This window comes from Cyprinus carpio, chromosome B8, assembly GCF_018340385.1.
Source record: "Cyprinus carpio isolate SPL01 chromosome B8, ASM1834038v1, whole genome shotgun sequence".
Lineage (NCBI taxonomy): Eukaryota > Metazoa > Chordata > Actinopteri > Cypriniformes > Cyprinidae > Cyprinus > Cyprinus carpio.
In genome coordinates this window covers 28,856,706-28,879,205 of record NC_056604.1, presented here as the reverse complement: position 1 = coordinate 28,879,205, position 22,500 = coordinate 28,856,706, and the positions used below count along the sequence as shown (strand labels likewise).

The 22,500-nt window shown below is 39.2% G+C and overlaps 1 protein-coding gene across 6 annotated transcripts in view; it reads right to left on the bottom strand.

The window, feature by feature from the left end:
• mib2 (MIB E3 ubiquitin protein ligase 2) overlaps positions 1-22,500 on the bottom strand; it is an 89,402-nt gene that overhangs the window by 16,266 nt on the left and 50,636 nt on the right. For 5 of the 6 annotated variants that reach the window (XM_042729050.1, XM_042729051.1, XM_042729052.1 and 2 more), the window contains 7 exons: positions 22,111-22,218; positions 21,722-21,826; positions 19,511-19,673; positions 18,498-18,631; positions 15,114-15,262; positions 5,869-6,025; positions 2,121-2,275 (listed from right to left, as the gene is read on the bottom strand). In XM_042729050.1, the coding sequence (XP_042584984.1) occupies positions 2,121-2,275; positions 5,869-6,025; positions 15,114-15,262; positions 18,498-18,631; positions 19,511-19,673; positions 21,722-21,826; positions 22,111-22,218 (971 nt within the window). The remainder of the gene's footprint in view (positions 1-2,120; positions 2,276-5,868; positions 6,026-15,113; positions 15,263-18,497; positions 18,632-19,510; positions 19,674-21,721; positions 21,827-22,110; positions 22,219-22,500) is intronic. The other variant, XM_042729056.1, reaches the window with a different exon arrangement.

Sequence of the window (22,500 nt, the reverse complement as noted above, 5' to 3'; positions counted from 1 at the left end):
ATGAATAAAACAGATGTCATTTTCAATTACTTATGATAAATAAATCATTATCGGCCAACCAAAATCTGCACAGCCCCAGCCAGTAACAATGTTTTTAATTCAGACTGAACCCTAAACTGAAACCTAACTGTGACTGGTTCATAGTAATGTTGTTCCAGGACAAACAAGGATACAGATCCAGGAACGTGTGGTTTTTGTGTAAATCATGTGAAGTGACTCCAGGAGTGTGTGCGAGGCAGAGAGAGGGACGCTGTGTGACAGACATGTGTCCTGTGGCTCTTTAAGTCAACCGTGTCGCCGTTATGAAAGAATCTGGGTCACATTCTCGTGGCACAGGAGGAAATGTGTACAAGCTTGCATGCATTTATCAAGCAACTGCAGCTGATGGAAGGACAAAGAGATCTCTTCATTTAATAAATAAATTAAATACATTTAAATATATGGAGAGCAGGAAATATTACTGCCATAGTATGAATGCAAAACTCAGCAAGTGAGGTCAAATAATGAGTTGAACCCAAAGCATAACGGAAGTAGGGCTGTCCAAATGGCTGAAAAACTAAATTCGAATTTTGTACTTAAATATTATCAACATTCTAATTATATTCTAATTTAAACGGCATAGTTTCAGTTTGGGGGGAAAAGCTCTTTGCTTTTCTCCTGAGGTCACAAGAGGGCACATCGAGCAAAATATTACTAATGCACGTTTCTTCAAAGCAATAAAACAGCACAACTATCTTTGAAAATAGTGCATAACGTTTAAAATAATGTTTATAAATCATATATAATTAATTAAGTTGCTTAAACAAGTAGATACAAAACAGCATCATGTATGCATAGTATGTATAGTTTAACACAAAGGATAGAGATCCCTCTAGAAAATGCGATAAAAATGCGTTCTGTGTGAACGGCTTGGTTTCAGTTTTGATGTAAACAACATCTTTTCTGCACTTATGTTCTCTCTTTCCACAATATTTTGAAAGAACAAAGTAGCAGTGCCGCATCCAGTGGCTTCAACTGGATGAGCTATGAAAAACATTAAAATATAACGACACTTACATCATCATCATCACATCGTGTGTCAATAATGCTGCCTGACGCACACCTAAAATGTGGATTTATATTCTAAATTTGATGAACATTCGAAATTCAAATTACTTTTTGACAGCCCTAAACGGGAGTTTCATAGCTTTCAGCTGATTTTAGCCCTGAGGTCATCTATACACTGCAAAAAAATGACTGTGATTTTAACGGTAAAAGACTGTAAAATGCTACAGTAAAACCTATTAATTTTTTAACGGTAAGTTCCCCTACTATATTCTGTAAAAAACTGCATTGGTCATTACATGTAATTTTACGGTAGCAGTTTTTGGAAGTGAAAAAGAATGTATAATTTACACATTTCACATTTGATGGTTTTTTTTAAATAACTGTTTCTTCTTAGTTTTTTGTCAGTTATGTTTATTCGGGTTGTATGTTACATCTAATGTTGTTAAATGAATGTTTATTGCATTATTTCAGTTTCATGTGTGTCACCATGATGGTGTTCAGTGTTTGTGTGAATGACTCTGTGCAACTTCTATATATGTTAGTGTTTAAAAGCCGCTTGTAATGAGCTTTGGTTCGTCATGTGACTTTCTCATCACTGCTCATCATTATGTTGTCATATCATTAATTAATACCCTTTTTTGGTGGTAATGTTTTTTTTTTTTTTTTTTTTTTTTCCCAGAGTTGCTGTTTATGTGTGTAGAATAAGTACATATACACGTCATCAGTCATTCTATATCTTTAATTGTATGGTGTAACCTGCTGAGGTGGAGAAAATCAACATAAAGTGCTTCAGTTCCTGATGAAGTCCCCAGTCGACTGCAGGGTCAGGGTGTAAAGTCACAATGGTTTTGTTGATTCAGCAACATCACGACAATCACAATCATTTTCACTTGCTTGACAAGACATGAAATATTGATTTAAGTTTAAATGATTTCTTTATACAAGAAGAGTGTTTGAGAGACAGGTGACTATTTGAAAATTCAGTCAGATATAGAGTTGAGTGTTAAAACGCAAAAAATATCAGGTAATAAGATGTGTCATAAAGCAGGACAGAGCAGAAGAGGAACACTCACAGTTTGTTGCCCTTCAGAGCGGCGTGGTGCAGCAGGTTGAAGCCGCGGTTGTTCTGCTGCGTGAAATCGATGTTGGGCACCACAGTCAGGATCTCAATTATGCTCCTGAAGTCTTTGGCAATGGCGTCATGTAAGGGTGTATCTCCATATGAATCCTGACAACACCGAATCACTGCTGTTAGTAAACACTGCTGAATCTAGTTATCACAAATGTGTCCCTGCAGCACAGAAGCAGTCATAAGTAGCACAGGTATATTTGTAGCAATAGACAACAATACATTGTATGTGTCACAATTATACATTTCTCTTTTATGACAAAAATCATTAGGATATTAAGTAAAGATCATGTTCCATGAAGATATTTTGTACATTTCCTACCGTAAATATATCAAAATCTTATTTTTGATTAGTAATATGCATTGCTAAGAACTTCATTTGAACAACTTTAAAGATGATTTTCTCAATATTTAGATTTTTTTGCTCCCTCAGATTCCAGATTTTTAAATAGATGCATCTCGGCCAAATATGGTCCTATTTTAACAAAGCATACATCAATGGAAAGATTATTTATTCAGCTTTCATATGATGAATAAATCAATATTTAAAAAAATGACACTTATGACTGGTTTTGTGGACAGGGGTCACAAATTCTAATTTTACAGAAAAGTTAAGGGTACATGCCGCCCCAAAATGAAAATTATCTCATCATTTGCTCATCTTTCTTTTCTTTTGTAAACTCTTTCTTTTCTCGTGCACTTTTTTATGAGATGGTAATGTATGATTTAATATACTATTAATAGAAAAACATCCTTTTGCAGAATAGGTGCAATTAATGTAAAATATAAAATTAAAGATAAACACAATGCAAGTTTAGCCATTTGACAATTTAGTTGTAAAAAAAAAAAAAAAAAAAAAAAAAAAAAAAAGAATCAACCAACCATGAATTCAGATGGAATGATTCTGCCTGTAGGTTATAATTAATACTGAAGGTGTCTGAAATTAAACACTTTAAGTTTGGACTTTTTAAGTAATAAAAGCACCAGCAGCAACACGTCACTGTGGCCTTCTGCGCTGCCATTTTTCACATTAACATAAAAACAAGAGAGCTCACAAATCCCCCCTTAACAAACATATATTAAAAAAAAACGTAAAATAAAATGACACTATTATCCATTCATGAAAAAAAAACTGCATCAATTAAACTCAAATCAGATCACTGATCCAGTTATTTAAAGGGGTCATATGATGCGATTTCAAGTTTTTCTTTCTCTTTGGAGTGTTACAAGCTCTTGGTGCATAAAGAAGATCTGTGAAGTTGCAAAGACAAAAGTCTCAAATCCAAAGAGATATTCTTTATAAAGTTTGAGAGTCAACAACGCCCTCCTAAAACGCCTCGTTTAATCACACCACCACATGTCTACAGCACTGTGTGGGAAGATTTGCATACCGCCACCCAAATGTTCAAGCAAAGAAAGAAGGCGTAACTTTGATTCTCGCTGTTGTTGACGCCGGCGCCATGTTGAAGAGATGCTGTGTTAAGTTGTGAAAAGAAAAACTACTTTGTTTGGCCTTCCAAAAGAGGACTCAACTAGAAGTCAGTTGTATTTACAACACTGTTGTATTCAACCCAAATATTCAGACGTCTGTAGCGCATTTTACGGCGGACGAGGACTGTTTCCTCTGAAAGAAGCCTACAGTGTCGGTGTCTGTTTCTATAAAGTGGGGCAGTTACAACTTTGCAAGGACAGTCTGTCGCTTCCGACTCACAGTCTGTAAGTATGAAGTACGTTTACATATTTAAAGAATTTGCCACTGATGATTCAAACGCAAGTTTTAAGCAGTGTTGAGTAGCCCTGGTTGTTTGTTGTTTCTCCGATCACAAATGAAGACATGGTTTTATTGTTACGTGGCGCGATACGCAACATGTAAAAACACAGTACAAGTCATTACAATCAGTAATTATGTCCCCACTGGATGCAACAAATGCCTCGTTTGTAATGGGTTTTATTGGTTTTGTCTCGTCGCTCCTGGACACGCATCACAGTTTGGTATGACAGTGTTTCCCAATCCCAGTCCTCTTATCACGTACAATGTTTGTTCTATTCGACCGTAAGTGCCCTGTGAAGTGGACATCACTGGATATTCTGCCATAAATTCCAGTTCGAAAAGAGTGTATATGTTCCATTCAAAGGGCACTGAAGTGTGCGAGACTTGAATTTAAATTGTATTTATTTACTGCGGTATATGATGTCACACTCGTCTGTGTGTGAAGACGCTGCAAGCAGCAGCATAGTGCAAATCCATGAACGAATATTCGGAAGTGAAGTAAACTTCAATGGATTTCCCCTGCTCAGGGAGTAGGGAGCAATGAACAAGGTGCAGGGATCATATCAATTGGAACGCAGTTCATGCACATAGCTCTCTTCCAACGAGCTGGTTATATGAATCAGGTGTGTTAACTAAAGGCCCGAAGTTCGTTTTCGTTCTTCATTTGGGGGTAAAAAGAAGTTTGAAAAGGCTGAACGACGGTATACTGTTTTCGAACATTCCAACACCCCCGCGCTGATGGAGGCGGGGTGTAGATTAATGTAAACACAACTCACGACGCTCACGCATATCCCCTAAACACAACAACTATGAAATGATGAAGTGTAGGCAATCTAGCTGTGAGACGGGCACCAATGGTCAGAATATTATAGACAAAAGAATAATGATTAGCAGCAATTCAGAGTCAAGTATCATGTTTGCAATACAAAAGAACCATAATCAGTCCTTCATGGGAAGTGTGAATATCTCATAGTCTGAAAACTTTAGCATGATGTGGAAAAAAAATATTGGCGTCTGTTACTTTTATTTTATTAGTGTTCATTTCGGATGTTTCTCTACGTCGATTTTTGCATAACTCCGGGTTCTCGACACCAAGCTTCGTTGCAATTTCTTTCTAGGAATTAAATGCTTTCTCTGAATCTTTAAAGTCTCTCCACGAGTGATCGTAAAGGTGCGGATATATCTGTGCCACCTCAGCTATTCGACACTCCAGTGTATTCATGTTGCTAGTGACTAGGCTGGAAATATTGTTTTCTCTTGCCAGACCTCCATTGAATGACAAACGAACCGAGAAAAAAAAAATTGCACGGTAAAGAAGGTGGAGTTTCAGAACACATCCACCAATTGCGTAACTGCCACGGACCAATGGAAGCTCAAAGGTGTTTAGAAGCCAAACGAACTCCCCCAGAAAGTTTACTTTGGTCAGCTGTTTCGAACTGCCGAAACGAACTCAAAACGAACTTCGTTTCGGCCTGATTTTGTTCGAAATGACGTCATATCAGTTGGTTCTTCGATTTCGTTTGAAGTATATCGGGGCCTTAAGAGAGACATGCAAAATATGTAGAGCAGGGGGGCGCAAGGACTGGGACTAGGAACCGTTGTAGTAAGGGGCGTAACATTTCCGTCAAACATTTGAGGCATTCAGCCAATCACAACGCACTAGATAGCTGGCCAATCAGAGCACACCTCGCTTTTCAGAACGATGAGCTTTGTAAAAATCGAGGCGTTTCAGAAAGGCGGGGCACAGAGGAGCAACAATAATGTACATTATGTGGAAAATAATGTGTTGTTTTAAACAAATTGCATTACACCAAATACACAAAATAATGTTCTTTTTGGCAACGTCATATGACCCCTTTAAGCACTCAAGCAGCTATGCTAATATGTTTTACTGGAGCATGAGTTGTGTTTTCTGTCTAACCTGCAGGTTGACGTCTGCCAAGTGCTCCGTCAACACTCTCACCACATCCGTGAAGCCTTTATTGACAGCGATGTGCAGCGCCGTACACATGGAGTTATTCAGCAGGTTCACACTGGCTCCTTTACTGAGCAGCAAGCGTGTGATTTCTGCCTGATTCCTGCAGACACAGCACACAATCCACATGACACACACACACAAACACAGTGGGAAACACATTAGATGAGGAAAATACAAATACATCAAGTGTACTGTCACTGCCTTCAATACAAAAACTGACTGCACTCTAAAAAAAAAAACTGTTCTACTGACAAGCCACAACACATGCTACAGTCACCACCAGTGTTGGGGGAGCGCATTACAAGAAAAGTGAGTTACATAATCAGATTACTTTTTTAAAGTAACTAGTAAAGTAATGCATTACTTTTTAATTTAGAAGGAAATATCTGAGTTACTTTTTCAAATAAGTAACTCCAGTTACTTTGTTTCCCATGTATTGACTGAAAGCTCTTGTGTTGCCATGGTGACAGAAATCAGGAGTAAGTGCAGAGTGTTGTGTGTGAACATGATCTTGCTGTAGTTCTAGACTAAATATGAACATGTTAGCTCATCTCACTGCACAAAAACAGATTCAGAATTCCTCAAAATCAATAAAAACAGTCAAATGCAAACTCAAATATAATTTGTATTAAATCCCATTTTATTAACCAATGTCTTTGCTACTGGCCTTCGATGATCCAATTCAACCATACTAATCAAAAATAACAAATTTTTTGTTTAATTTTTGTTTTTGCTGAAAAGTGTTGAACTTTCTTCTCCTGCATCATATTCTTCATGCAGTTTGTTTGAGCAGCGCCATCTACTGTAGAGACGTGAATTTCCTTCAGCCTAAAGCGTATTCATTTCACTTTTGGTGTGAAGGGGCTTTTACATTTGTAAAAGAAGAACTTTTTATATTAAAAACAAACAAGCAAGCCCTGCCCTGATTTACAAAGTAACTTTCCATAAAAAGTAACTAAGTAACGTAAGTAAAATAAGTAATTATTTAGGGAGTAACACAATACTGTAATGCATTATTTTTAAAAGTAACTTTCCACAACACTGGTTTTGATTAACACAATGATTAACAGAAAAATTGTACTGTGCTAATGTATCGTGTAGTGCAGTGGCTCAGGGCGCAAACTGCACAGCAAGCATTGACTTAACACAGTAGCAAGTGTTTATTGAAAAAAATTGAACTGTCATGCTTTCGTACGCCCAAAACTCAACATAAATTACCAGTGAGTCAGCAACCACTAATTAATTGTGCAAAACTCACAGTTTAGTTTATCCTCATCGCTCATACTGACGTTAAGCTTGTGTAGTTTCAAACCTCAAAAAGTTTTTGAGGATTAAACTTTACACTTTTAAGGAGGCCTAGAGAGACTTTTAAGATGACTCAAATCTGGAGGTCAAGTTCACACTACAGAGCATCAAATCAGCTAAATTACCTAAACTAGAAAAACTTAAACTTTATAGCCAAACATTCATCTAACTCGTATGAGGAACTTGTAATTCAGCTACATTAGTCAGATCTGCCAAAATCACACCAAGTGCCCCAAATCACATCAAGACGCCTGCACCGGCCAGATGATCCAGATCACTTTATCAACCAGTAGGACCTAAAGACATCAAACCACTGACAATATAATTGCTCTTACATGCACTTTAGAAGTTCTATAATGTCATGATTTAGTCAGACTGAAATCATACCAGTCGTGTTTTTGCAAAGTGAACCAACAGAGTTAGATAATGCCACTGTAGTCTGGTTTTGGTCTAGATGTACAGTACAGGTCAAAAGTTTGGAAACATTACTATTTTTAATGTTTTTGAAGGAAGTCTCTTCTGCTCATCAAGCCTGCATTTATTTGATCAAAAATACAGAAAAAAATTTAATATTGTGATATATTATTACAATTTAAAATAATTGTTTTTAAATTTATTATACTTTAAATTATCATTTATTTCTGTGATGCAAAGCTGAATTTTTAGGATCATTATCACATGATCCTTTAGAAATCATTCTAATATGATGATTCATTATCAAAGTTGGAAACAGTTCTGCTGCTTAATATTTTTTCAGAACATGTGATACTTTTTTAGGATACTTTGATGAATAAAAAGTTAAAAAAAAGAAAAAAAGAAGCTATGTTTTTAAAATATAAATATTTAGTAATAACAGTATACACTACTGGTCAGTAATTTGGGGTCAGTAATTTTTTTTCTTTCTTTTTTTTAAATAAAATCAATACTTTTATTCAGCAAGGATGTGTTAAATTGATAAAACTTGATAGTAAAGAAAATATATTATTAGAATATATATTATTAGAATTTTTTTTTTTATTTTGAATAAATGCAGTTCTTTTTAACCTTTTATTCATCAAATATATTAGACAGCAGAACTGTTTCCAAACACTCATAATAAATCAGAATATTAGAATGATTTCTAAATGATCATGTGATAGACTGGATGTTACATGTGACACTGAAGGCTGGAGTAATGATGCTGAAAAACTCAGCTTTGCATCACAGAAATAATTTTTTTTTTTTTAAGTATATTCAAATAGAAAACTATTATTTTAAGTTGTAATAATATTTCATAATATTACTGTTTTTTCTGTATTTTTGATCAAATAAATGCAGGCTTGATGAGCAGAAGAGACTTCTTTCAAAAACATTAAAAATAGTAATGTTTCCAAACTTTTGACCTGTACTGTATACATAATCAGACTACAGTCAGGGATGGTGTGTTTTCTGAGAAACAAAGGTGACGTTTATATTTAATCCTTTAAATAATCAATTACAGTGAGGACTGTAACTCAACCAAGCAAAAAGCCACTGTAATGCAATTAAAACTCTAAACATGCTTAGCGTCTCTGGAGTGTGCCTTCACATTAATGGGTTTAATACAGTTAATACTGAGGACTAGCAAACTACACTGCCGTGTGCTCAGTAGTGTTAATTTTTTCAGCCATTTTTAATTGAGTCTTAGTCTTTTAAATTAGTCTTAATCTGGTCTTGGTGTTTTTCCCTCAACATTTAGACAGGCTCGTATAACTCCACTACTTAAGAAACCCTTAACCCATCTCTTTTAGAGAACTACAGACCGGTTTCCCTTCTTCCTTTCATTGCAAAAACACTTGAATAAGCTGTGTTTAACCACGTCTCTGCCTTTCTCACACAGAACAACCACCTCGACAGCAACCAATCTGGCTTCAGAAGTGGACATTCAACTAAGACTGCCTTGCTCTCAGTTGTTGAAGCCCTAAGACTGGCAAGAGCGGAATCCAAATCTTCAATACTTATCTTGCTGGATCTGTCTGCTGCTTTTGACACAGTTAACCACCAGATCCTCCTGTCAACCCTACTGGCAAAGGGCATCTCAGGAACCGCACTTTGAGTCTTACCTCTCAGATAGGTCCTTCAAAGTATCTTGGAGAGGTGAGCTGTCCAAGTCACAACATCTAACTACTGGGGTGCCTCAGGGCTCTGTACCACTTCTGTACCCTGATCTACATATCATCACTAGGTTCTGTCTTTCAGAATCATGGCTTTTCATATCACTGATATGCTGATGATACTCAACTCTACCTCTCATTCCATCCTGATGATCCGACAATAGCTGCTCGCATCTCAGCTTGTCAAAAAGACATTTCTTGCTGGATGATGAACCATCACCTTCAACTCAACCTTGCCAAGACAGAACTGCTTGTGGTTCCAGCAAACCCATCGTTTCATCACAATTTCACCATCCGGTTAGGCACATCAACCATAACTCCTTCAAAAACAGCCAGAAACCTTGGAGTTATGATTGATGATCAGCTAACTTTCTCCAATCACATTGCTAAACTGCCCAGTCATGCAGATTTGCTTTATTCAACATCAAGAAGATCAGGCCCTTTCTTTCGAAACATGCTTCACAACTCCTTGTTCAAGCTCTTGTTCTGTCCACGCTGGACTATTGCAACGCTCTCTTGGCAGGTCTTCCAGCCAGTTCTATCAAACCTTTACAATTAATCCAGAACGCTGAAGCAAGATTACTTTTTAACGAGCTGAAAAGAATGCACGTCACACCACCGTTCTTCAATTTGTACTGACTACCAATAGCTGCTCGCATAAAATTCACAGTATTACTGTTTGCCTATAAAACCACCACCGGGGCTCTTCACCCCTTTACCCAAATTCATTACTTCAGACGTCTGTGCCCTCTAGAAGCTTGCATTCTCCAAGTGAACGTCGCTTTATTGTGCCATCCCAAAGAGGCACATCATCACTTTCACAGAACTAAATGTTCCCTCGTGGTTGAATAACCTGCCTAACTCAATCTGAGCAACTGAGTCCTTAGCCATCTTCAAGTAACGGCTAAAAACACATCTCTTCCATCTTTATTTGACCCTTTAACTCGCTCTATTCTAATTCTATTCTTAAAAAAACATGCCCCTTTTAGACTTGCACTTTATTTATTTACTAACAGCTTGTTTTCTATTAAAAAAAAAAAAACTAACACTAGCATCTCTTATCTTTTTGTATTATATCGGTTTTCTTTTTTATATATTATACAGTTAACAAAAGCAAAAAAAAAAAACACTAGCTTTCTTTAATTTTTAATCAAGATGGTGGCACGTCCACACGCAGCGGCTTCTCTCTCTCCCGTCAGAATGGTGTTTTAGTGTTTTTTGTCTTGTGAGTCGCAGTGTTTTTGTACGTCTTCATCGCGTCTACTTGTCTTTAAGCATGCATACAGTTGTGAGTTTCTGCTGGATGTTGGCAGAACCACATTTTTAGAGTTAAACTCCATGCACGCGGAAGAGCTGCGGGACCTCGGTCTGCTCCGGAGGCCTACACCATTACCAACACCCACTACTGCATCTCGCCCACAGCGGAGGCGCCACAAGCGGCACGAGAGGAAGTAGAAGAGGGGTAAGTGTGGAGGTCTCGGGCTAGGCTAACGGCTAACCCACACAAGCCAGCTATCCCCACCATTGTACTGGTTAACATACACTCTTTGGACAATAAACTGGACTACATCCGACTACTACGCTCAACTCAGAGGACTGTAAGAGACTGTTGTGTTTTTGTGTTCACGGAAATATGGCTCAGCAACAGTGTTCCAGACTGCGCTAATCAGCTCGATCAGCTGACATGCTATCGAGCGGACAGAGCTCTCGTCGTGGGAGGTAAAACCCGCGGCGACTGGCTTAGTCTTTACATCAATGATGCATGGTGCTGCAATGCTGTTGTGGTCTGCAAACACTGCTCACCCCTGGTGGAGTTTATGATTATTAAGTGCCGGCCGTTCTATCTACCGAGGGAATATACTGCCATACTGCTCGTTGCTGTATACATTCCTCCAAACTCCAACAACAGCAACAGGAGTGAGGCACTAAATGAACTGTACCAGCACCTCAGTGAGCAGCAGACAGCCCACCCTGATGCTTTTCTCATCATAGCTGGGGATTTCAACCATGCAGACTTAAAGAGTGTGTTCCCAAAAATGCACCAACACATCAACTTTCCAACACGAGGTAATAACATTTTAGACATTGTTTACACCACAAAGAGAGGAGCTTACAAAGACTCCTGAAGATGTGGAACACCGCCTTCAGAGCTGGAGATGAGGTGGGCCTCAGGACGGCTAGGGCCAACCTATCCCGCAGCATCAGAGAGGCTAAGAGACAGTACTCCAGGAGGATAACCCATCGTTTCAGTGACAGCAGAGACACTTGTAGCCTGTGGCAGGGGATACAGACCATTACGGACTACAAGCCCCCACCGCGGACCTGTGACAGCAACATCTCCATGCTGAACACCTTCTTCGCTCATTTTGAGGAACAAAACAGCACCACTGCACAGAAGACTCCACCTCCTCTCGGTGACCAGGTGATGACGCTGACCCCAGACATCGTGAGGAGATCCTTCAGCAGGATCAATGCACGCAAAGCTCCAAGTCCTGACAACATTCCTGGCCGTGTACTGAGAGGCTGTGCACTGGAACTCACTGATGTCTTCACAGACATTTTCAACATCTCACTTAGTCTGGCTGTTGTTCCCACATGCTTCAAAGCTACCACCATCATTCCAGTCCCGAAGAAGCCGTCTCCATCCTGCTTCAATGACCACCATCCAGTTGCACTTACTCCTATTCTCATGAAGTGCTTTGAATGGCTAGTCAAAAACAACACAAATTCCCCCCACCCACCACCCAGGACCCCTTCCAGTTTGCATATTGGTCCAACAGCTCGACTGATGACACCATCGCAACTGCCCTCCACTCAGCACTCACACATATAGACAAAAAGGACTCATACATCAGAATGCTGTTCATAGACTTCAGCTCAGCTATCAACACAATCATAACTCAACAGCTCATTTACAAACTGGTCCAGCTGGGACTCAACACTTCGCTTTGCAACTGGCTGTTGGACTTGCTGACTGGAAGACCTCAGGCAGTACGGGTCAGCAGCAACACATCCAGCACACTGAACACTGTGGCCCCCCAAGGATGTGTGCTGAGCCCCCTTCTCTTCACTCTGCTGACCCACGAATGCACACCATCACACAACTCCAACCTCTTTATTAAGTTTGCGGATGACACGACTGTGGTGGGTCTCATTAGCAACAGAGACGAGACAAACTACAGGAGCGAATTGAGCTGCCTGGCCGGGTGGTGCAGTGACATCAATCTCTCTCTGAATGTGGAGAATATGAAGAAGATTGTTGTTGGCTTCAGGAGAGCACACACTCAGCATGCTCCTCTGACCATCAACGGTGCGACTGTGGAAAGAGTGAGCAGCACCAAGTTCCTGGGTGTGCACATCACAGAGGACCTCTCCTGGACTGAAAACACAGCAGCACTGGCCAAGAAAGCACAGCAGTGTCTCTACTTCCTCCGAAAACTGAGAAGAGCTAGAGCCCCAAGCCCCCATCATGTGCACCTTCTACAGAGGCACCATCGAGAGCATTCTTACGAGCTGCATCACTGTGTGGTATGGCGCCTGCAACGCGTAGTGAGAGCAGCTGAGAAGATCATTGGTGTCTCTCTCCCCTCCCTCCAGGACATTTACAGAACCCGTCTCATGCAAAAAGCCCTCTGCATTGCAGGTGATCCCACTCACCCATCACACAGCTTCTTCAGTTTGCTGCCATCAGGGAAGAGACTGCGGAGTCTCCAGGCCAGGACCAGCAGACTGAAGGACAGCTTCATTCATCAGGCTGTCAGGAAGCCGAACTCGCTCCCGAACTTGCCCCTCCTTCCCTCTTCTGCCCCAGGCACTACTGAACTATGAACCCCCACCCCCCTAGGTCCCACATCCACAGGTCCTGCCACTCCCCCCTCCCACTAACATACGGTGACATGCACCAGTCACTTTGTGCAGCATTGGTCTGCTCACTACCTCATTCAGCATAGAACTGATGTCATTCTACTACCTCTTCAGTCAGTTTAAATAAAAGAACTGCTCTTTGAGCCCTTTGTCACTTTAATCAGACTGAATAAGCTTTTTTTGCACTACAATCTTTTTATTTGCACTGTTTGTTCACTTCACTGGTTTGTTCCCTTATTTGTATAGTTGTATTTTATATTTTATTTTTAATCTGTATCTCACCACCTCTAGGCTACAATGTTATTACTATCACCACACACAACGTGACTAAAACCATCAGCATTACAATTCTCTGTATGTATGTGCTGTACATGTGGAAGAATTGACAATAAAGCAGACTTGACTTGACTTTACCTATTCTATCTTTTTATTTTTATTTTTTTCATTTTCTTTTTATTATATTATTTTAAAAACCTTGCTATGTGTACTGCGTTAAGCTAACTGAGACTTGTTATTGTACTTGCATATCATTGCTCTCTTGTTGATATTGATTGCTTCCATTGTCCTCATTTGTAAGTCGCTTTGGATAAAAGCATCTGCTAAATGACTAAATGTAAATGTAAATGTCTTTAATGTACCTTTTAGTTATCATGATATTTAGTCAACCTTGTCCTGTTTTTGTTTATTCATGTTTAAGTCAATGAAATGTCAGAGCATTTTAGTCTAGTTTTAGTCAACGGAAATTTTTGTTCACATTTTCATCATGTTGTATATGTCACGCTTACGTCAAGAGCATGAACACGAAGGTAACACAATATAGACTTTTAATAAGATCTCCAGACGATGAAGGTTAATCCAAGACAGAAGGGAACACAAGCATTCACATCAATAATAACAGGCAACTGAAACAACCAAGGAGGGATCTTAAATAAGGCAGTAAATGAGGGACATACAGGTGCTAAGGGTTAACTGATAATTGACTAATGAACTAATGCACTAATGACAACAAGAACAGAACCAATTATGGGCAAACAGGAACATAAACCAGAACAGATGACTGATTTATAGGCTATTTAATATGTAAAATAATATTAAAGATATGCACTCTTCTCTGTCCACATTGTGAAAACTGGTAAAAACACACTAAAAATATTATAGCAGTGAAATTCCTAATTATTCCAATAATTCCAAATTGCAATGGTGTTTTCTATTAAAACAACAGCAGTTGAGTTAATGCATTTATTCAGCAACCACAACCGCAACCAATATAGTCAATGTCTCATGACAGAACATGGACCGAACAAGTGTTGAAGGACACTTTCATGTAGATTGCTAAACTCCAGCTTGTTTGTTGTTTTTTTCAGATCATTGTCGGTGCTTCTGCAATGAATAGTTGCAAAATTAAGCAAAACACCGGGCAGAAAATGTATCCGTTCAACAAAGAACCTCTGATTTGGGGATTTGAACTCTTGATATCTGGCAACTGCACACAAGAAAGCTCGCGTAGTAGAGGCGATTACAACAGTCCGCAATAATATTTTGTCTCCTTTTTTCCGACAAAAAAAAAAAAAAGAGATTTTTGTTTAGTTTTTAGTTTTTACAGTACAGTTTAGTTTTGTCTTTTATTTTCAGTGATATTGCATGTTGATATAGTCACAGTTATCGTTTATTGACTTTATTGTCATCTCCTCATCGCCTCGTTTTAGTCAAGGAAAAAAAAAGCTTGTCAATTAACATTTTTCGCCATAGTTTCCATTAATGAAATTAACACTAATGCAAAAACACAGTTTGCCCTGCATCTAATACTTGGTAATGTACATGTAGCTTTTTCTTATAACTGTCATTGATAACTCATTCCAGAGTGCAGCAATAAGTACTGGCTCTCACCCGAATGCTGTGTAGTGTAGCGCAGCATCTCCGTCCTCATCTTTAGTTTCAATGCTGCTGTTGGCCTGAAGCAAAACCTTCACCACCTCCATGTGCCCCTGATGGGCGGCCACCTGCAGAGCCGTCTTCCCCTGGTTCTTAATATCCACCTGAAGACAGTCACACACAGCCTTCATTCAGACACACTTCTGCAAAGACTTTCCCTATCAATCAGACTATCTAAACAAATAGTTTACTGACCCTTATTCCATTTAAGATACAGTTGAGTTTGTTTCTTCATCAGATTTGTAGAAATGTAGCATTGCATCACTGTCTCAGCAATGGTTACTCTGCAGTGAATGGGTGTCGAGCTGAGTCAAAACAGCTGATAATAACTATGGCTACCCTCGATATAGATTTTTCTGGTTGACTAGTAGTCATTTTAGGCATTAGTTGACTATAAGCCTGTTAGTATTAGTATTATTAAATATAATACTATTAGTCACATGTTTATTATTAAACCTTGCCACAGCACTAGGGCTGATTTGCGATAATATATGAAAAAACTTGATTTTTAAATCGCAGAGGCTGCGCTTACATTCAGTCACGTGACTCGCGAGAGTAAAGAGACACATCTAAGCAGTCTTCATATCGGTCTAATCAGAGCTGCTTCAAGACAAACACATAAAACAAAACTACACTTCTCTCATAGCTCTCACAGTACTTTGATGACACGCACCAAACAGCGCTGCTTCAAGTCGAACACATCTAAGCAGTCTTCAGAGGAAGCATCAAGTCAGCATGCTACAGTGTTGCCAAGTCCGCGGTTTCGGGAACCCCTCTATAAAACGTGTATTTTACCCCCTGGAATACCGGTGGACCCCCCTGGAAATGCGATTGGGCTAGTTTTGAGCAGCAATTGGCCGGGTTTTGTTATGAAAACCTGGCAACCCTGGCACGCTACGCGCAGAAATGTTTAAAAGCGTATATAATATGAACGTAGCTACTTCAAAACGGCACACTGAAATTACTCAAGCAGTAACAGTGTTGCGGTGCATTTCATTACAGACTTCGACCTTAAAATAATATATATTATAAGGTAATATATATTCTTATTTAACTTTTTAAAGTCTTTCTAAAGCATTGGTTCTCAAAGTGTGGGCACACGGGCCATCAGCAGAAAAAGAAAAGAAATAAAACAGTAAACAGCCAAAGAACACTTTAGAATGGGAGATGGATTGGTTTGTGAAAGCGAAGAGAAAAGCCACAGATGATGTCGCACAGACCCAGGCAGATGCTGGTCAAAAGCTAAATGCAGAAAATATCTTATTCGTTTTTGTCATTTTGCTTTTATTACTTATCTAATAAATAAGTAGTTATCTAGTTGTTCCAGTCCTGATATTTTGTTTGCAGTTTTGGTTTATATTTGTAAGTTATTTGTGATGGATAAACTGTAATTATTTCCTATTTTTTGTTACTCTTTATTAGTCCTTTTGTTTTGTTTATTCCCCTGCCTGCCTTGGAGTGATTTGTGTTCCTGTGGAGTAGAGGTCTTCACGGGTCCAAAAATTCATACCCAAACCTGAAGAGACCCGTAAATGTGCTACACTGAACCAACCCGGACCCGTCTATCATTTTGAAAGTTGGACCCAGGCCCGTGCGGGACCGAGAAATGTCAAAAATGTACTACCCTGAACCGACGCGGATCGTCAATTATTTGAAAACTGGACCCGAACCCGACCGGGAAGACACAGACCCTACTGGACCCGAACGGTACATATTCCACAGCAAAATGCTATCAACAAGGCAATAAACAAGTTGTGAAATTAAACTTTTTGTCTTACCTAATGTGAGAAGCTTTCCCCCCTGTACTTGACAGTGATGCACACAATCCTCATAGCCAAGAAAGTTCCATCCATGTTATTCCTCTCTTGCCAATTGAAATGCTTAATCCACTCATTATTCCAGCTTCAGAAGTCCACTTGCTGTCACGGTGATGGATGACAAATGCAACTTTGCAGTTTTGCATTTTTTGTATCTTGAGTCAACTTGCATAATAATTTAGACTGTTTGCCCATGGATTATAGTAACTATTGCTCGTCCAGTGCAATGGCTTGCTGATGTTAGCTTTACTTATTTGCTATCATCTCTGTGCTCTCTGAGCAGAGTCTGAGCAAAAATTTTAGATATAACAACAAGACATATCATTCATAATATTATTATAAAAATTGGAGAAACTGTGCGGTATGGCGGAATAAGTCCCGACTTCTAAATAAAAAAGCCAATTGTCAAAGGTAAAGTCATTGGAAGGTTTTTTTTTGTCTTTTTTTCCCCCCACCTTATTTCAAATTACCGACTCACACTATTCACATCCTAATTTTACAAGTTGAAAGTTACAAAACAACACACGCACAGCGCTGACTTTGATAACGCCTGATTCCTAATAAATTTTGGTAAACCAAGCCTCTTCTCGTTGACTAATGGTTGGTCGACTACTAGGTGTCAGCCCTAATAAACACATCACAATAATCCACAAGTAATCCACAGCACTCCAGTCCATCAGTTCACATCTGGAGAAGACAAAAGATGAAACAAATCCAGCATTAAGATGTTTTTAACTCAAATACATAGAGTTCATAATCCATAATAACACTTCCTTCAGTGAAAAAGTGCATCTGCTGTTGTCTCTCACATCAAAATCCAGCCACATATTTGTTTAGAGCTGTTTAAACACTGTTGATCTGTGCAGATTTCTCTCCTGATTCACACCAGAACACTTTTTCACTGCACTAAGTGTTATTATGGACTCTTAAAAACATCTTAATGCTGGATTTGTTTCATCTTTTGTCTTCTCCAGATGTTAACTGATGGACTGGAGTGCTGTGGATTACTTGTGGATTATTGTGATGTTTTTATCAGCTGTTTGCACTCTCATTCTGACGGCACCCATTCACTGCAGAGCATCCATTGCTGAGACACTGATGCAGTGCTGCATTTCTACAAACCTGATGAAGAAACAAACTCATCTCTCTCTCTGATTGCTCAAGGGTAAGCACATTTTCAGTTTTGGGTGAATTATTCCTTTAACATCTACCAAACTCTCTAGCTATGATCAGCTTATTCAGAATAAGATCCCACTGAGGACAGCCGTTCTTTATTAACCAGCCGTCCGTAGTCTCTAGTACAGTATCTTACAGAGAGGACACTTTTTCCTTGAAAACACAGATAAGCAGCCGAGCACTGCTGGTCTCTAGTGGGCCGTGTGTTTATAAAGGGAAAGGCTATAACCCTTCAGACAGAGAGAGCCAGAAATAACTTGAAACGTCTGGAGAGTCCCTCCCTTAGGATAACCCATGCAAACAAAATCCGGTTTCTTTCCACTAAATCAGACTATGAGGCACTAACCTTGTCAGGGTATTTCTGCACCAGTTCACGCACTTTAACGACGTTCCCGTGAGCCGCCTCGATGACCAGCCGGCCCGGATGATCCTGCTCCGTGGACTGAGAGAGCAGCTTCTCCAGGACTGAAATGACCGTACCTGAACAACAGAGAGACATTTCCATTCTGTGTTCAGAGAAGGGTTTAGTGTTACAGTCCTACAGTTCAAAACCCTCTAAACCAGTCAGAATGAGTCAAAATGTCACCATGCATCAAACATCACAAACTATCCAGCAATGGCACAGCATGTAAAGGAGAGAAAAAGAGAGAGAGATGCACTAAAAACACGGTGCTGAAACGAGAAAAACAAGCGTTGGTATCATGCAGGACAGTGTGGGAAAAAACAGAAGACGTGCTTATCTTCTCTTTTACATTAACTCTTTCCCCGCCAGCGTTTTTGAAAAAAAGTTGCCAGCCACCGCCAGCATTTTCATGATTTTCACTAAAATTTCATGGCCACCAGAATATTTTGTTGTATGAATATCTGAACATGCAATACATCAAAATAAAGAAGAGAACATCTACTTTTAAACAACAAAAAAAAAACTGTTTTATTCTAGCTTCAAGCATTATTTTTTGACAACACTTGAATGTGGGTAGGTTTCATAAGGAAATCGCATCTGGATCATATTCAGTACGATGATCAAAGCAAAGATGCAGTAGATAGCTTCCATCAGCACTCCCTAAGCATGCACAGTCCTTTACCACTTTCTGAGTCGACATTTCACTCTGTAACATTAGGCAGTTTTCATTTATTTTTGGTTGAGTGATTCTAGACTCATTCAGGAGATGAGTAAGGGCATATAATAGCATCCCCGAGGGTATAACAGTGAAAACACGGACACCCGGAAAATACTGTGTTTGGCGGTGAAAGAGTTAAAGAGAAATCCAGTAAAAATTAATCATACAGAGGGACTGTGATCATTGTGTGATTATGAGCTGGGTGGACAATGAGGAGCTACTTCCTGTGAATTCGTACTTCCTGATTCGCTGGAGTTCTCAGCCGTCATCAGATTGGCGTCGACCTCACCAGGCTGCGCAGAGAGACACGCGGGGTTAAAGGTCCACGTCTGACCTCCGAACGCCACGCGCAGGTCACCGTCTGCATACACCTTCAGAACCTTCCCGACTTGACCCAGAGCCTGAGAACACACACACACACACACACACACACACACACACACACAGAGAGGCACATAGACACAGAGACACACACAGACACAAAAATAAAACACAGAGACACACAGACACAGAAACATACACAGAGACACATACACACACAGAGAGAAAAGACAGAGACACACAGACACAGAAACATACACACACACACACACACACACACACACACACACACACAGACAGACATACACACACACACACACAGAGACACACAGACACAGACAGAGACACACACATACACACACAGAGACACAGACAGACACACACACACACACAAACACACAGACACACACACACACACACACACACACAGACAGACACAGACAGACACACACACAGACAGACACACACACACACACACACACACACACACACAGAGACACAGACAGACAGACACACACACACACACACACACAGACAGACAGACAGACAGACAGACACACACACACACGTCATCAAAAGGTAAGGCTTGGTGATATGCCAAAAAAAAAACTACAACTACATATTGTACAAACTTGTCTTATACATATTATGTGTTCAGAAATAATACGAGGAAAATGCTTTTAGAAAATCTCAAAAGTCAAGGTAATTCAAAAAATGACTGAAGGTATAACACCAGAAGACTATTATTAACTATAAATGTTCTCTAAAAACAACAGCAGCTTTCAGCCTGTCACCATGATGCAAACATGAAATATCAGACATACAGTAGAAGTTCTTTGTAGGTTTTTTATTGGATTGCGCTGCTTTTCCATTGTTTTTTTCTTTGTAAACATGGACGTGTTTGACTGTTGCGCTCGCGTCTCTTGCGGCGTCTCATGAAAGAAACAGTATTCTTAAAACGTGGCACTCAGGTTAAAAGAAGCTCACTCCCATCTTCTTGCATGTTCCTCTGTTTAGTTCCTGTTTCCTTTGTCTCCTTAGTCACCTTCATTTGTTGCCATGGTAATTCATTAGTCTCACCTGTTACTCATTAGCCTCTTGTTACCCTGTGCATTTATAGCCCTGTGTTTCAGTCTTTGTTCGACGGCTGCTGTCTATAAAATCTGTGTGTAGCTGCTGTGTGGTTTTGGTTTAGTTCCTTCTTGTTTTCTTGGATTGTCTTTGTTTTGTGTTCATTAAATCTTTGCTGCATTTATATCCTCACTTCTTCCTTGCCTCCATTGAGACAAAAATAAAATAAAAAATTTAAATACTGACTTTATTATAAATGGTAAAATTATTATTGTACATTTAATTTTTTTCAAAAAAAATACTAATTAAAAATTATTATAAAAATACCATTTAAAAATGCATAATAAATTAAAACAATCATATATGAATAGGTTTTTATTTTACAAGTTACAAGTTAAATGTGTTTAGTTACTGACTGGCTGTTCATAAAAGAATAAATTAAATATGGCACAGCTTTTTTTTGTTTATTTTTAGTATTTAGTCTATAAAGGCAATTACTGGATTGCATATATTATCTCTTTAAAAAGATCACTAAAAAAGCTAAAAACATCCTTTATAGACAGAATAAAGCCTTTTTAATTTGCAAGAACTTTTTAATTTTTTGTTGTAATTCTCTCATGATTTGGCAATGGACCTGCATTTCTATTTTTAACATTTGCATTTTTTTTTCTCAAAACTGATGCTATCTATCTACAGTATCTATCTATCTATCTATCTATCTATCTATCTATCTATCTATCTACCTATCTATCTATCTATCTATCTATCTATCTATCTATCTATCTACAGTATCTATCTATCGATCTATCTATCTATCTATCTTTTAATGCCATGTCAGAGGCAAGGCAATAATAACAATAGTCATACAATTAAAAAGAAGCTATAGAAGACATATAAGTCTAATAATACTAGACAAAAAAAATAAAACCTAAAATACATTCAGGTAATATATTTTTTAAAAACATCTTGTTTAAAGCCAGTCACAAAAGGATTGGTAAGTTGGTTTATTGTCTGGCACAAATGAATGTGATTCTGACAGTAAAGTGTGTGAACGTACTGGAGCCATGCTGTCTGTCCACTCTCCATGGCCCACCTGGAGTCTCTTCACACTGTCAATGTCATCCAGCACCTTCACCAGCTCACCCACGGCAAACGTGTTCACCTGCACACACACCACTCTGTTAGAGGAACACACACTTCCTAAAGACCAATTAAGTTGTCTGAGGCTTCAGCTAATCGCCAGCCCAGAACTCACAGTCTCACACACAAGCAGACAGAAACAGGCTCAGCCGTCTATTTACGGCTCGCTTTTTGAACAAACAAAGCAGTTCACGATAGGGACAGTCTGCAAATGAGCTTGAGAGGAACTAAATATATACAGCTCACAGTAAAAATAGCCTGTTGAACAAACAGCAGAGGCTGTGTTTCTGTGAGGGACGGGCTTGCCTTGGTCAGGGCTCCGGGGTGGAAGGTCCAGCGGATGTTGTTACTGTACTGGACGCGCACGTCCCCGCGGTCCGTTATCCTGTGCACGCTGCCGATTCTGGAGATGTACTGCCAACACCAGAACACAACAAACACAAGCACTGATATCAAACACTTCACTAAACAAGACTGAAGCCCTAATTGGACGGGACTAGTTTTACAGGGGGTCGTTAGATGTACTTTTTAATCTATTTTAACCCCATCTGAATCTGCCTCGTCTGTGTTTTTCTCACACACTCTCTGCAATAACTCCAGAAAACTCAGTGATCCTCTGAGAAAACTAAACCTGTCCGAACGCGAATGTCTGTGATTGTGACAAACGCGTTTCCTTGAGTGTTTTGGCCAACATGA